Source organism: Sylvia atricapilla, chromosome 7 (genome assembly GCF_009819655.1).
Source record: "Sylvia atricapilla isolate bSylAtr1 chromosome 7, bSylAtr1.pri, whole genome shotgun sequence".
Lineage (NCBI taxonomy): Eukaryota > Metazoa > Chordata > Aves > Passeriformes > Sylviidae > Sylvia > Sylvia atricapilla.
This window is the reverse complement of record NC_089146.1, coordinates 33,182,104-33,197,823: the sequence shown is the minus strand read 5'-3', so window position 1 is coordinate 33,197,823 and position 15,720 is coordinate 33,182,104. Positions and strand designations below refer to the sequence as shown.

Below are 15,720 nucleotides of genomic sequence, written 5' to 3'. Positions count from 1 at the left end.
TTATTTTTCTCATTTTTACTGAACTAATAACTAAATTAGATTTAGCTCCTGCTTTAATATCTCTAAAAGGCCCCATAAGTATATCAGAGTACACATCAGAATGAAGACCCAGACATAATTAGGCAAAGCACTGACATTGCACTGCTATCTATATAGTTTACAATTTTTCTGGCCATTTTTTCTTCTGAAATGTGTGCTAGGTCATGCAAACTAACTCTTATTGCTAGAGCTCTGTGGTAAAGTGAATATATTAGAAATGCAAACTGTCACCACAACCATCACAATTACATTTACAGCTCCCTCTGTGTCTTGTAGTAATTTGTTCTCCCGCACTGCATCCCTCAGAGGTTTCTACGAGATTATTTTTTACTATTGAGAAAGGTAATTTATTGAAGAAGTGCTTTGCATCTCCGCCAGAGGTACGTGAAGCGAGAAATAGGGATGAGCAAACCTCAAAAAGATTGGTAGTTTGATATGGATAAGGATCCAAATTTCAGAGCATTGCACAAAATTTGCAATTTTGTTACACGACAAGTATTCTTTCTCCCTAAAATTTAATCTGTGGCTATAATTACTGGCATTCAGTGGATCACACATCTGAGGTTACTCAGACAGAGCTTGCAGAGAAAGTTATTTCTTTATTTACAAACCCAAATCAACACAAATGAGGAATTTCAGATAAAATCAAGCTGTGGAAAAACATATGTGCCTAAAACTCAGCATGGGCAAAACTATTTCCTCACTGCCCTTGGAAGTAGAAAAAAGGGGACTAGAAATTGCTGGTGTCCCGAGTCCATAACGTGTTTTTCAGAGCTGTGTGCATTTGGGACCTTCACAGCAGCAGATATATTGGTACATCCATCTCACTAATGATCTGTTGAGCATCAGTTATACCCTCTAAAGGGGTGAATGACATTTTTTACCTCCACTAGTTTCTGCCAGTAGAATCCAAACAATGGTGCCCTTTGTTAGAAACATCTTTTTTGGCCAGAACACACCCATTTGGGGATTTTTTTTATTATTATTTATTTTAAAGGATTGAAGATCACTCAGCAAGATGAAATCTTTATTTGGAGCCTAGAAGCATCCGAGCAGTTGTTCCCTTTCTGCAGTCAGGATAATGTTTCATCTGAGCAGTGCTGCTTGGGTGCATAATGCACCCAGAGAGATGGAGAACCTTCTTCCAGTCCATCAACTGAACTGTGCTGTTTTGTGAAACTGCTGGTCTGACCTTCCTGTTTGTGTCCTGTGAAAAGGATCAACAACAGCCCTACACTTTAAGGCTGCAGTGTCACGGTCATGGCAGTGTCATTCCTGGCACAGAGCTTCTCCACATTAATTTTGTTTTATCGATAAGTGATATATTTTACCTACCAACACTTGAAAGGGTTAGAAGTTCCAGCTTTAACACAAAATCCACTTCTTTCACATTTACTGGCTTCATTTTTGTCCACAGCTCAACTTCTGTCAGCTGCATTTTTCTGACAAGACCAGTCAGTGATATTTTTCAATCTGTCCCATGCTCTATGTCCGTACTGGGTTGTATCTCCCCAGCTACAGCTCTTTGCTTTTGAGAATGTCACACCAAATCACGGTAAACACCAAGAAGCAAGGAGGAAACAAACATTAAAACAACATGTACCCATAGAAAAAACAAACCTGAGACTGACCAGGCTGCCTGCTCCATGAAAGAGCCATAGAACAAGCTGAAATATGCACTGGATCCACAGAGAAGCCATCAGATCAAAACCAGCACCAGCCAGAAATAAAAGCAGTGCCTGTGAATCACCCAGAAATGTCAGCACAGGGATGGTGACTTAAGGGATAAGTTGAAGTATGTATCTACCAGTAGGTGTTCTTTTGGCTGCATTTCTGTGTTCTTTGTCAGCAAGATACAGCCTGATGCATTGCCTTAGCTGGCCCACACAGATGTTACTGCTTGAGGCTATTTTCTCTCTTCCATCCAAAGGCAGGATGAACCCAGAAGCAGGTCAATTTACTCAGCTTCTGCAGGGAAAAAAAAAAAAAAAAAAAAAAAAGGGGGGGGGGGGGGAGAAGAAAGGAAAAAAAAAAAAAAAAAAGAAAAGCTATTTTGAAAACTACATCTTCTAATCAGCACTGCAGCTTGATGCAATGTCTCCTCATCAGAGCCATGGCTCAGGATACATGATGACAGGTAATTTTTGATTCAGAAAGAAATATTCTCTGTAGTCTCATGGCCAGGAAAGGACATGGAAGCTTCAGTTCCTGAAATATTGTAGGGGATCTCTTCCTTCTAAGATTTCAGGGTCATGGTGTAATATTCCATCTCTTTTTTCCTTTTGACTTTATGAGGGTGGTGATATGTCTTATTTGAACAAAATTAAAAGCCTTTCACTACTTATTATCTCCTTCCAGTGAGAAAAGGTGTAATGAGGTCCTTTTGTCTAAAGGTGGTTTAGGTTAACCCAGGAAAGTTTTTGTCTGATAATCCACAGAAGCAGTGGAAGTCTGGAGGACATGTCTGGCTGTTTCTGAGCACTGTATCTGGTCAGCAGATACTGCTGGTTAATAGTGTGACCCTTCAATAGAGCCAGTTCTAGAATCCACAGCCCAGTAAAGCATGTCCAGTGCTTAACTTTGCCCCACTCCCCTCTGGCTTTGCATAACAGAGATATTTTGGCTCATATTGTCCTCATTTTAGTAGGAATGTTACTGTAGATCAGTGGGAACAATGGCAGGCAGCAAAAGTCACTGAAATTGTGAGTGTCCATGACTGGTGCTACTTACACCAGGGGGACAGGCTTCAATTCACTTCATACACAACGTTTCAGGTGCTGGGTGGTTTTAGTGATCTCCAGAAATATTCATTTTGCAGGTAAATTCCTTGCTTTGGCTGCCAAAACAGAAGGTCTGACTACCTTAAAGATTTTAGGGCTGAAGAGTTTGGTATGGAGCTTTATGAAGGTTGATAAAAAGAGTTGCAAGAAGCACTTCACTGGGTCAAGTGAGTCTAGAGGGGATAAGCTGTGAAAAGGGTCACAGGAAATTTTAAGTGATTGTAAGGTCAAAATGCATTAAAGCCATCAAAGAGAAATAGCTGCTGCATTAAACAGAAAACTCAGCAAGTTGTGAATGCCTTTCAGCGCGTGGGAGGACTGTGCACATTTTCTGTGATGTTCTGTGCAACACCTGTGTTTTATCTGAACACCTGCAGCTGCTTGTTACCTTATCAAAATCACCCCTCATCTAAGATACAACACAGGACCACGCTTCTTCTTCACCCTGCATTACCACCTTCAGCAGAGGCTTACCTTATCTAACCCCCTAATTCAGGGAAAAACGAGATCATGGAAGTGGCCCTGAGCTGTAAATGGTGGCCTTACAGAATTGTGGCACATTACAGACTCGAGTAACACCATTGCATATGAAATTCTGTGTTTTAGTTCTTGCTGAAGAGCATGGAAATGACAGCACTGGCAGCCAGGGAATGGTGAAGGCTTTAGTGATACTCACTGACTGCCAGCAAGATCCTGTGCCACCCAGGATCTGTGGATAGCTCAGGACTCTCCCCACTCCCAGTGATATTTCCTACCTAACTGCAACAAAGGGGAGACACAAATGTGTTTATCCATGGCATTAGACTGGTCCCCAAGAGAGGTGCAAAACTTATCAAACCACTGCTGTCTCTGGGTCAAGATGCCAGGGCTTTCTTAAGAGGAGTGAAAAAAAAAAAAAAAAAAACCAAAAAAAACCAAAAACAAGTGAGTCTTTTCAAAGTCATGCCAGTACCTGGGAGGATTGCAATAATTTGATTTGCTCTCCTAGTGTCTGATAATTTATTTAGTTTTCCTGTGAGATGCTCGAACATTTTTGTTTGCTATTTTGAAATTGGAACTCCTCCTCAGAGGCCAAGGAATGGGACTAGAAAGGATCCGAACTAGTTATCATTAACAAATGTTGAAGTCTGCCTGATGGGTATTGAGATGGAGTTGTATTTAAGAAAGTTAAAGAAAGGTGGAGACAGAAAGAAAGTTAAAGGACAAGGTGTAGATGTCAGGAAGGAAAAGGGGAGAGATAACACTGCATTCATTTACCTAAAGGTGCTTGTGAACTCCTTGGCAAAAAGAGACTTTCTTCCCTGGAGGGCAGGCAGGCAGAAGGGCTCCTCCAGTTCAGAGCAGGTTTGGCACTGAGCTGAACCATTAGTTCACTTTGAACTGAACTCCTTTGGATTTATCACTGAAGTCAGAAATGCCATAATTAATGAAGGCAGTTCATGCTATATTTTTATAGCTTCTTGGTCATTTGTAAGGTAACTGAACAAAAAAAGGGAGAAATGGGAAGTTGAAAGCCAGTTTGAACTTACGTGTTTTATTCAGATCAAGACTGGACCTCACCTGTTGCTGAAACCTTTGCTGAATTACTAATTTGACTCCTTGCCAGCTGAGTCTGCTGTCAGTACAAAAAGAATAGAAAACAATAGGAATGTGATTGTTTGTGTTAGGTTAAAAATATACAGAAAATGGAAGCAACAAATGAAAGAAAAAAAGGTGAAATATCCATCTGAACAAGTGCTACTGTCCTCATTACCTTTCTTGATTTTACTTTCTAAGAGGAGGTGGGAAGGTACTGTCCAAGTTTCATACAGTCTCAAAACAAAACATATAGATTTTCAACTGATTTTAGGAGAGCAGGTTAGTGCTGGGGACACTGTGGTCCATGAATATCAGAAAGCACAAAGTTATTTTAAATCTAGAAGCAAACTTCATGGTTTGGGCTCATCTTTTCTAAATTCTGAATGTCTGAGCTATTTTATAATTGAAATATGAAGTCAAATACAACACATTGTAAGATTGTGGATCAAAAATCTCTTATTGGAGATGTGAGATCAAAGGGGAGATAAAACGGAAGACGAAAAAGAAGAGATTAAATGATTTCAGAGTTATGGATGCCATGACCCATTGAACTCATCTAGGTTTTAACCAGTGGCTGCAGCATTTTTTTAACAGCTCAGCAAGAACTGTAGATCCCTGTTAGCCTTAGCAAGCAGAGGCCAAGATTACAGCATGGATCAGGAGAGGTGGAGAAAGAAGGAAATGGAGGATGACAGTTTGAGGGCTGGGATCCAAGCAGCCCCTATAATCATGGCCATGTCTGCCCTGCCTAAGGGCAGGTCACACTGCTGAGGGATCCAGGAGGCCTGGCACACAATGAAATGCAAATGTAGGAGCCAAGCAAGAGCAGCAATACAGCTCTAAAAGCTGCCAGTGCAGCAGCATCTGGACTGAAGGGAGAGACCAGCACTCAAAGTGCCACAAAAGTAATATTTCACTACATCAGAGGAATAATTAGGAAACCTAAATCCACCTACATAAAAATGCCTGATCATCCCTGAGAGAGGGACAAAAGGTTATCCTCCCACCAAAGAAAAGCTGCAGCATTTTTTGCATGCTATCTTTTAGTGATCATCCCTATTTTGAGGCTCTTTTCAGGATTCCACCTCCTACAGTAGAGGTCTGAGGGGGGGGACTGTGGTCATTCAGAGTCCTGTATGCAGTGACGACTCGGATTGCTGCAGCATTAGCATTCCTGTTCTGTTCCTGCTGCTGCTGCTGTGCTAAAAGGCAGCACAACAGCCTCGAGGCTGATGGAGGCACTGCTGTGTTCCAGCCCCTCGAGCCCCCTGCTCCTGCTGAGGAGGAGCTGGGTGTCCCACAGCCACCCATCCCTGCAGGCAGGAGGAACAGCACCGATTACCACGGATGGGAGGGAGTCACTGGCAGCTGCATTGTGCCTGTAAAGCTTTGAACAGGGCAGGAGCCTTCGAGCACAAATGTGAGCTCACACCTCGACTGCCAAACTCCTCCTGACTTGGCTCTCCTGCCCCGGTCCAGCCACTTGCTGCGTTACATGGCTTTTTGTACTCCACCCAATTATCCAGTGCTTCCTTCCATGTAAAAGGCAAATCATTCCCATTCCCACCATACTGGCACTGCCATGTTTCTGAATTACTCTACCTCTGATGAGTGCTTCCTACACTTACCTTAGCAGGCAAGGAGAGACAGGACAGGAGGAATTTGGGTACCTCCCTATGGCATCTCCCCACATCAAAGCAGGTTGGGATTGCAGATGTTTGAGTTCCCAGAAATGTGAGATTTTAACGCTGGATGTTCTAAAACAGCACTGATAAATACAGCTTAATCAGAGACACAAAAACTAGCTATTTGATTTTTAATGAAATCAACAAAAAACCCATCTGGCTTCTTGTGTTTGAAAGAACAACTCAGCTCTCGCATCTTATTTGTAGAAAAGAATAGAATAAAAAGGTAAGTACTTTAAGAAGTCCTTTAAGTTCAAAAGGGCAATGGAAGAAGAGATTTTTAGGATTTATGCTTGGTAGAATGTAAAATCGTACCCAAAACTGTGTGATCCATCCAAAACAATCTATCCTTGTTAAGGCTTTTCTTATCCAAATGAACATCTGAGAATATGAAGGAGGAATTTTCCCATATGGAAGTGAAAGCTCTAACAATCTTTGGCCTGTCCATTTGCTTTTCTGACAATCTTTGTAATCAGCCTCTCTGCTCTGTCTGGTGAGGCCGCTCTTACTTAGAACTCCTGCCAAAGAGTTTCCATACACAGCACAGCACTTCCCATAAGGATTTATGGGACCTATCAAGCCTCTGTGTTTCAGATCCTCGATTCCAAATTACTTTTCTGGTTTTTAATTACAGACCAACTAACTTTCTGCAGGGAGGAAGCAAGCGAGCCTCCACTGAAGTCTTCCCTGATTTCCCAGCTCCCACGTTCTTCCTTTGTTGTGTTCCTGCAGGTGTCTGTGATCCCCCATGCATGAACGGGGGGAAATGTGTCCACCCAAATGTCTGTGACTGCCCATCTGGCTGGAGGGGAAAGCACTGCAGCAAACGTAAGCACCTCTGCTCCCAACAAACAGTTTAAATTAATTAGTCCAGTCAACACCAATGTCAATCTTTTAATACTAAAAACCAACACAGAATATGTTTTGCTACCTCGGCGGTTTGAAGAAAAGCAGTTTTAAGTACAGGTAATACAAAATGCTATAAACACTTGGTACTTGCAAAGGAGAAAGAGCAGTGTGGGGGAACCCCTGGTTCTGCTTCATGCAGCTCTGTTATACATCTTGTTATGGAAATTCATTTTTATAGTATTAAACTTGAAGCATTGATTTTATGTTTTAACAGCTTCACATATTTTGTTATATCCTTCAGAGAAATGTCATGTATTTCAAAGTACAGAACCATCTAAATCCTGCTATAAAGCTTTCCAAACTGATGTACTCTCAAGGTCATCAGTGCATAATTTCGGGAATGACGTGTTCTTACTCTGTAACTCTGACTACAGTTACATAAAAACGTAATTAAAAAAAAACCTCTCACCCTAAAATATTTTCAAGGAATATTTTTCTGTACATGGCTATTCATTACCATGAAGTTGACAGATAAACTGAATAAATTTATAATCAGGATGACATACTGTATGCAAACCAGATTAAAATATTGGCTTTTTACCCTTTGGGTCCTGCTAGTAAATATGATTTCAAAACCAGAGGTTTGAATTTATAATCATAATAATTTATTCAGAAATGCTGAAGGAAGGAAGTGTCTCTCACACATATACACCAGATCATGCATTCACTCTTTTCAGGATCTCTGAACAAATAACATATGCAATAAACATAATATACTTTACTATGGAAATATTTGGTTTTTACATGGGACATGTCACAGGCATATAACATGCGTGAATGTGTCATAGAGAGATTATTCTTAGCTGATGATGAGCTAAGCATTAGAAATGCCAAGTCTCCCAGTAGACAATTATCAAAGACAAATTTCTTTAGAAGAAAATATCAAAGAACCCTGCATACTGATGATGTGAGAAACAGGACACACCCATTCCTTTGGAAGTCAGCCATATGGAATAAAGCCTAGCAGGTCACCTCTCAGACAGCTCTTGAACACAGAGATACATCACGTACATCCTCTCACTTGTTTCATGTCAACCTGTTCAGCTGTTTGCCTGCAGAAATGTCTCCATGGAGGGGAGTGTGTCGGTCCCAACATCTGCCAGTGCTCCGGAGGATGGGTGGGAATGCTGTGCCAGACCCGTGAGTGCTCCCTTAATTACTGCAGCTCTTTAATCACCACAGACTTTTACACACGGGATTTTCTGCTGTGTGTATATTGTGTTAGGTTGATGCTTGGACTCAATCATCTTCAAGGTCTTTTCCAACCTAAAAGATTCCATGATTCTATTATGTTTAAAGGTATAACAAGTATTACGTGTAAAAGTATTATGTGTAAAAGTAAGCTATAACATGATTAGCACCTAAATTCTTCCTCTTATTTGTCAGATTAATGCTGCCAGTAAAACTGGTACTTTCAAAGACATTTCTAGACTCAACATAAGAGGCCTGACTCATCTTTTTCTCACATGGATGCTGACATCAACCTGCCAGACAAAATAAGTACTTTTAAATTAAATAATTTGAAATACAATGTAAAAAGGAGAGGTCGAGAAGAAAAGGAAATGGAGTACCCATTCCCTATACCCAAGTGTCATTAAGAAATTCTGTGTGTCTGCTAACCTTAGAGCCTGACCCAGTAAATTCTTCTTGTTCAGACTGACCAAGGTGGCTGGAAGCATTTGCATTTGGGGGGATTGGAAGACCTGGAATGGGAAGAGATCTGTTATTGCCAATTACACCCAGGGTCACTTCAGTTTGTGTCTGCCATTAGCCTTATAGCAAAAGGGTATGAGGAAAATATCAAGGCATTATCCCCTTTAAAGGGCATTATCTCCTTTATCTTCCTTTCCCCGCACACTCACAGAACATAATTACTTATGAAAATCTTCTGTCAGCTAACTCCCAATGGCTGTGTAATTGTTTCTTTGTGCCAGCTGCCTTCTAGTGCAAACATGGGAATGTTTAAAGTTATTGATGGCATATTCTTGACTCAGTTTATAAAATAAATAAACAAATCGTGCTTGCTCCTGTGAAAGGAAAGCAAGACTAACATTAACAATTTCTGCTGTCCTATGCAGGCACACACGTCTAGGTAATTTTTTACAGATTTATCTAACCTTGGAAACTTTGCTCCAAATCCCTTCATTTGCTAGTCATTCTGGTTTTACTATTTCTTCCCATAGTGGGAGGTTAAATCATCTTTTTTTTTGTCCAAAAGGATCTGGCTGAAACTCCTAGGTCCCACAGCTACCCCAAATTTCTGGTTTTTTGAAGAGAAAGAGAGAAGACTATTGTCAGAGAGCAGATGGTGAGGTCTTACAATGTTGCTCCAGGGTATTCACAGTGAGGCAGGGGCGAAGCAGGGGAACAGGAAAGTCTTCATCCTCACAGATGTTAGGTGTAAGTTTTGCATAGAAGTGTAACCCTGAAAGTAAGTCGTGTTTCATGTTTTAATGGGAGGCTATTCCCTCAAACCCTGAGCTCAAGAAACAAATGTATTTATCTAAACATGAAAAGCCTCCTGAATGCCTCCCTTGCTCACCTTCTCCTCAGCTCTGGCAGAGCTGCTCCAGCTGCAGTAGCAGAGGGCAGAACCCAATCCCTGGTTACTCTTTTTGTTGCTCTTGTACTGCTTTGGCCTCTGTCCCACCTCCCAGCAGCACAGGGACAGTGGGCCAAACCCACAGGCTCTGCCAGAACCTGTGAGCTTCTGGCAAGGAGAGGTCTGGTTCGTCACTCCGCTCCCCTGTGCAAAACTGCTTTGTCACATTTAAGCTCCTGAGGTTTCCCTGAGCTCAGCACCCTCGTCTTGCTTGGATGTGTATTCCCAAATCTGTGCTCCACTGTAGTATCAGCAAGGCTGAATTCAGCCTAGATTTGCACCACTTTATCTACAGACTTTGGCCATTAAACTCAACAACGGACCAAAACATTCACGTTGTAAGGTAAGAAAGTAGTAGCTGCCACATATTTTTCATTCTATGAAAATATTATTTCATATTTATATTTATTTATTCTATGGCATTAAATTAAATCAAAACCTCATTTTGTTATACTACATTTGAATATATTAATTCATACTATGTATTAATTCTATGTTTTTGTATGATTAATCTCAATTGCTTCCATTTTGTTAATCTCAATAGTTTCCATTTCATAATGCAAATATTCCTACCCACTCTACAATTCAGAGGATAAGTCTTTTCAACAGCCACTCTGTAATCCAGAATCCATCAGGGCAGGATTGTTTCTCAGGGGCTTTTCAAGGGTAGGAGATGATTAGATAATCCCAGCTTCATTCTTTGCTTTCAGCCTGTGAATTCACTCAACTGTTGTTATTGGAATGGTGGTGATGGAAATGCAGACACGGGTTTCATCTACACCCTGAACCTCACTTTCTCCTCACTGACTTCCTAAAACATTGAGGAGGGTGGCTAAACCACAGGATACACAGAGACTTCCATTACTATTTTCTGGACATTCCCAGATGGAACAGATTGTTGCAGTCCTTTATATGGTAATAGCCAGAGCAAGTCCTTAAGCCAATGAAAGGGACAATGGACAAATACTAAGAAATCATCTTGGACATCTATTTGGACATCTACTTTTTGATTTATCTTTCATAAGAAGGCACAGATCACCTCCAACTTTTCAGTTTCTATCTCACTAAGCTTGAGCTCACATGGACCATTCAAGATGTTTGGAGGAAACAGATGCCACTGTAATTCCTCTCTAAACACATCCTTTCTTCAGTCTTCTACTAAACCAGAAAAGGCAAAACATTCTCTATTTTTATGTCTCTAACTATTTACAACCTCAAATTCTGATGTCTCAGATTTTCTTGTCACCTTTCACCAGGAACAAAGACATAGATCTCTATCACAAGTGATAACCCAAAAGACCTCAACCTTTCAGCAGACAAACCCATTGACAGTACTGAAACAGATTTTCCATTCTACTGCAATGAAGATTGGCAACAACTAAGGCAGAATAATTCTATGTCTAAAATATTTAGAAAATGCCTCAGAGAACTAGAATGGGCAGTAATATCAGAGGTATCCACTGTATGTTAAGGAGCTTATAACTAATTTGGAACAGCTCTGCTACATTTTGGAGATGAGATCACGCAGGCAAAAATTCTGCCTCTTCTGCAATGATGCACAATGGAATTGCATGTCCATGTCATGCAGTGAATTATGATTTCTTAATGCTACAATCAGTCAAACTCACATTGACATTCCAGAGACATCTGTGCAGGAAAGTTTATTTACAGTTTCACCGATCCGTAGCTGCAACTGGAGAACTTGGCAAGAGCAAAAGAGATTTTCAGTAGACATTGATAATGGATAAAACACAATAGTCCTCCTTTATCAGACTGTAAATAAAGAGGTCAGTCAAAAGAGTAGTTTTCTTCCCCACTCATCTGTAACTGAACAGAATGGCTTCTGAAAGAGAATCGATAAAATAGGTCATTTGTCCCAACAAATAAGGGGTATGGTGGAATACACACGTTATCCTTGATAAATACCTATGACTTTGAGGGGCATAGTTTAAGGAATAATGGTCAATTTTCAGACTGTACTGCAAATGTAGGGAAATGATCTTTTGGAAGAACAGGTTAAAAAAAGTAATTTGAAATATTCAATGTGTGTCAGCTATAGAAAAGAGCAGCTTCATAGATGAGGGTTCTTCCATTAGAAGTTTTTTTGTCTGACTCTGTTTTTAGCTTTCACGACTGCAAAAATATCCAAAAACTTGCCTTTCTGAAAAGAAAGAAACAGCATCCCAGGGTGACTATGTTTTCCCATCAGTGATTTCCTTCTTATTCCATACTAGACACCCAGTTTAAAGCTCCATGTCTGTGGCTTGCCCTTGCCTCCTGTGCTGGTAATTCACATCTCTCTTTTTCTTGAGCTCAGAAAGAAACATTAGGCCAAAGAAATGAACATCTGGCAGCAGAATCTGATCACCCTGACAGATACACCCAAAACACAACCCAGTGAAGTCAGAAGGCCTCTGGCCAGGGGCACAGGTCTGCTGTTTAAGGCTCTGAATGCAGGATCAAGGTATAATTCTAACAATTAATTATAAAGTATAAGAAGGTTATAGTTGTGAAGGATGTTCATCATTAAAATTCATGCTGCTGTCTTCTGTTCTAATATTATTGAACTCATAGTGGCTCCTCATTGCCCTTCAGAATAACTTCTCTTTATTTGCATGTTATAAGTGTCAAGCTTATGGCTTTATAATTTCCTCAATATTCTTCCCTTTCTCTCTCTCTGCCTTGAACAACATCCCAGGCAGGATTTCTTCAAGCTTTCCTCTGTAACCCTTCCAGACCTTAAAAAAAAAAACCCCAAATAATTTTGAAAAGAATGTCGTTCGCATGTAAATTATAGCTCTGTTCTTTTAAAATGCAGGGATAAAACTCTTTCTGTAATTGGCATTTATTGATTATAATTTCAACATAAGCTTAGCTTGTTAAATGACTTTGCTGAATCTGTACAGGATAATGCATACATAGCTGGTGTCATTTTTAGTGTTTAGTGGCTTAGCATCCCTTGTAAATACATTTATGAAATATTCATTTGAACTTCAGCTCTGTTATTATCCTCTGTGATGTCAATTCCAATTTTCCTCCAAAATGTTTTTAACTTTTTTTCTAACTGAGCTCTTGTTTTTCTGAGCACTACAGAAAGAAGCTGGGGGGTGAACAGGGAGAGATAGACAGGAAGAAAAGGATGGAAAAAGGAGGAAATATTTTCCCTTTATAAAATTTATTTCCATCCACCGAGAATCAGGGAAACCGCAGACAGAAAAAAAAATCCTAGTACCTCATCTAATGTCCATGTGTACCAGAACTCCCCCAGATGCTACAGGGATCTGCAGAAAATCCACTGCTCTTTGCATTCCCTGTTCCTATTTTATGCGTTACCAAGATGAAAGGAAGATCTGCTTCCATTTTTTCTCCAGCCCATATTCATATCAAACAAATAATAGAAATGCACACAGTTCTTTCTCTAATAATATTATCACACACAGTTCTCGCTCTTCCTGCTTACCATGCAGTGGAACAAAACTTGCTTGGGCACAAGGAGTCTTTTCTGCTGTGCAATCCCCGTTGGGGAATGGTTTTGTTCCAGTGAGCAAAACTCTAAGAATTTTCCAATTGTGCATCTGTCCTTTCAAGGTTCATGGAGGAGCTGAAGTAGTGCTCTGCAGATGATAAGCTCCCTGTTCTAACTCAAGTGTGGTTTCTTTCCTCCTCCGCCCTCTCCATACCCAGAATTCAAACTTGCCCGCACCCTCTCAGAAAAAGGAGAAATTCTGAGATTTGTACTTCACGATTCTGCATTTTAAGGAGATTTTTGCAACAGACACCCAACAAAACCAAGTTTTCTTCCTTAAAATTTGTTTCAAGAAAAGAGCACTTTTTACTTTTTCAAAGTGGCAGGAATACATCAACAAGCTCATAGACCAGGAAGGCAAGTTCCTAGCTCCAGGTCATTGGAGTCCTACAGCAAATAGCCCCTGACACAGCTGGCTTTTCCAAAAGGAGCACCTGAAGGTCAGCAGCACAGGCAGGTCTGTGTGTTCTTATTCTGGACATGGTCTGGGCCCGTGGTTTTGACACAGCATGAGCTCTCACTACCTGATTATTAAAAAACTCTTTTGCCAAACTGGTTACAGTGTCTCCTCTTTAAGATGTGTAGAGCGGCAGCAAGTCTGGTTCTTTGCTGCTCTGCCCCATAGCTGTGAGGTTTGTTATAGATATTTAGATTTTAATATTCCCCACTCTGTCAAAACCTCAGCCTCCTCACCGGCATAATGACCTGAGTGAACAAACCCAATACAACCTGCAAGTGTTGTGAAACAGGATGCCACTGGCCTTCCAAGGTCATTATAACAATTATTATAACTCTGAGAATCACTTTTGGATGGCTTAGGATCCCACAGTGTGTTTCCTGAAGAAGTTTGCCCTGGTCTGTCTCTGAGACTTTAGATCTCAACACAAAGACTTTGCACGAACTTAAATCTGTGTCAGAATCAGAACCTAAGTGCAACAAGCTGAAATTGTGAAATTTGTCCACCTTTGAATTTTTTAAGTTGATTTTCTGTAGGAAAAAGAAAAATTCTCATGGGAATGCAGCAAATTCATTCAAATCTGATGGAACATCCTGCTCCATCATGAAGGAGATTGGTCACAGACTTGTGTCTACTTAATTTTCAGCTCTCTCTTAATGGTGCATGGTTGGCAGCTTCCTACACAAGGAAATGTAAGAAACCACTTTTTGAGTCACATCTGACCAGTTTTTAAGGCATTTAGTTTGACTGCCTGTAACTAGGATACAATAGTCTGGCAATATTTATAAAAGGTTTAGCTCATGAGATCTAATTAAAATACGGTGACATGTGTGTTCTTCTTGAATTGGTGCCCTCTGAATTGGCTGTTCTTTTTCCTCTATGCCAAAACAATGTCATAACAATGGAAGCTGCTAACGAGGAGGAAAAACCAGCTGAAATTTGACTAATTGCTTCTTTCTCTCTTGAAAAATAATAGAACGTTGATTCTTTTGTTAACAGAATATCTTCAAATTGATGGGCCTTTATAAATGCAGTGGCACCGTAGATGAAACATTTCTCTGATTTTTCTTTTTCCTTGGGATAAATAGTTCATTACTGATTCACTACAACTGTGAAATCACATGTTCTTATTTGGTTTCCAGAGGTGTAAAGTGTGAAGTTCACCAAATTCCCCTATTTATTTATTTATTGTGATAGCATCACCTTTGGGAGTACCTATTTAACATATTCTTTCCTCTCAGCTCGAGGTCAGCTCTTTTAACAGCTGGTATTTATTTTAATTGGAACAAAAGAAAATCAATTTTGGCACAAATCTTGCCCAAACATCAATGCCCAGAATGTATCCTGGCTTTTAATATTTGGCCTTGTACTGATCCATTTCCAGCTGAGCTAAGGTCATTACTTTGTCAGCCTTTTCCTTCCCCCATCACTGGGAAAAAAAGGAAAAATGAAAAATTATGAACATAAGAGACACAGAGGTAGGAGAGGCCTATGACAAGCCATTTTTAATTTTCAATATTTTTAAATATTCACATCCTGATTAGAAGAAGTGCATTTCTAAAGAATTTTATCTCTCATTTTCCCACTTTGTGAGAAAAAAACTGTCAATTTTTGACAGATGCATCACACCAAAAGTCTGTGCTTGCAGAAGTGTCTATGCTGGTTCAGCATGTGAGAAGAAGGTAAGGCCCAAACCCACTGATCCTTGTGGTTACAACAAAAATAACCAGATATAACTAAAATAGTTTACAGGTAAATGAATAAAGCCTTGTTAACCTTATGGAAGATGAAAATAAAGTTATATTATATCTGAAAGGAAGTTTAAGGACTGCCGAGCTGCAAGCTAGGCCTGTATTCAAGTTCTAGATAATTTTTCCCCCTTTTTTCTGCCTTACCCCCAGTAAGACATGTCTGACTACCAGAATGGTTTGCAAGCACCATTACAGCATAATTGCTATTGCTGTATCTGGCAGCTGGACCTGACCTGACCATCACACCAGTGTAGGTCTTTGAGTCCAGTTTATGCCCTGCATCACCACTAAGACAAAACAGTTTGGGTTTTATCAGTCACAGTCATTGCCCATACCACAAACACCATTCCTGGCAGATGTCCTGGCTGGCCCAATCTCCAGCTCTCAAAACAG

At 40.3% G+C, this 15,720-nt stretch overlaps 1 protein-coding gene across 1 annotated transcript in view; it reads left to right on the top strand.

Annotated features, from left to right (window-relative positions):
- Positions 1–15,312, top strand: part of LOC136363885 (von Willebrand factor D and EGF domain-containing protein-like) — a 165,470-nt gene extending 150,158 nt beyond the window's left edge. The window contains exons 27-30 of the mRNA XM_066323353.1: positions 6,815–6,910; positions 8,036–8,131; positions 13,745–13,751; positions 15,195–15,312. Coding sequence (XP_066179450.1) covers positions 6,815–6,910; positions 8,036–8,131; positions 13,745–13,751; positions 15,195–15,312 — 317 coding nt within the window. The remainder of the gene's footprint in view (positions 1–6,814; positions 6,911–8,035; positions 8,132–13,744; positions 13,752–15,194) is intronic.
- The last annotated feature ends 408 nt before the right edge of the window (positions 15,313–15,720 follow it).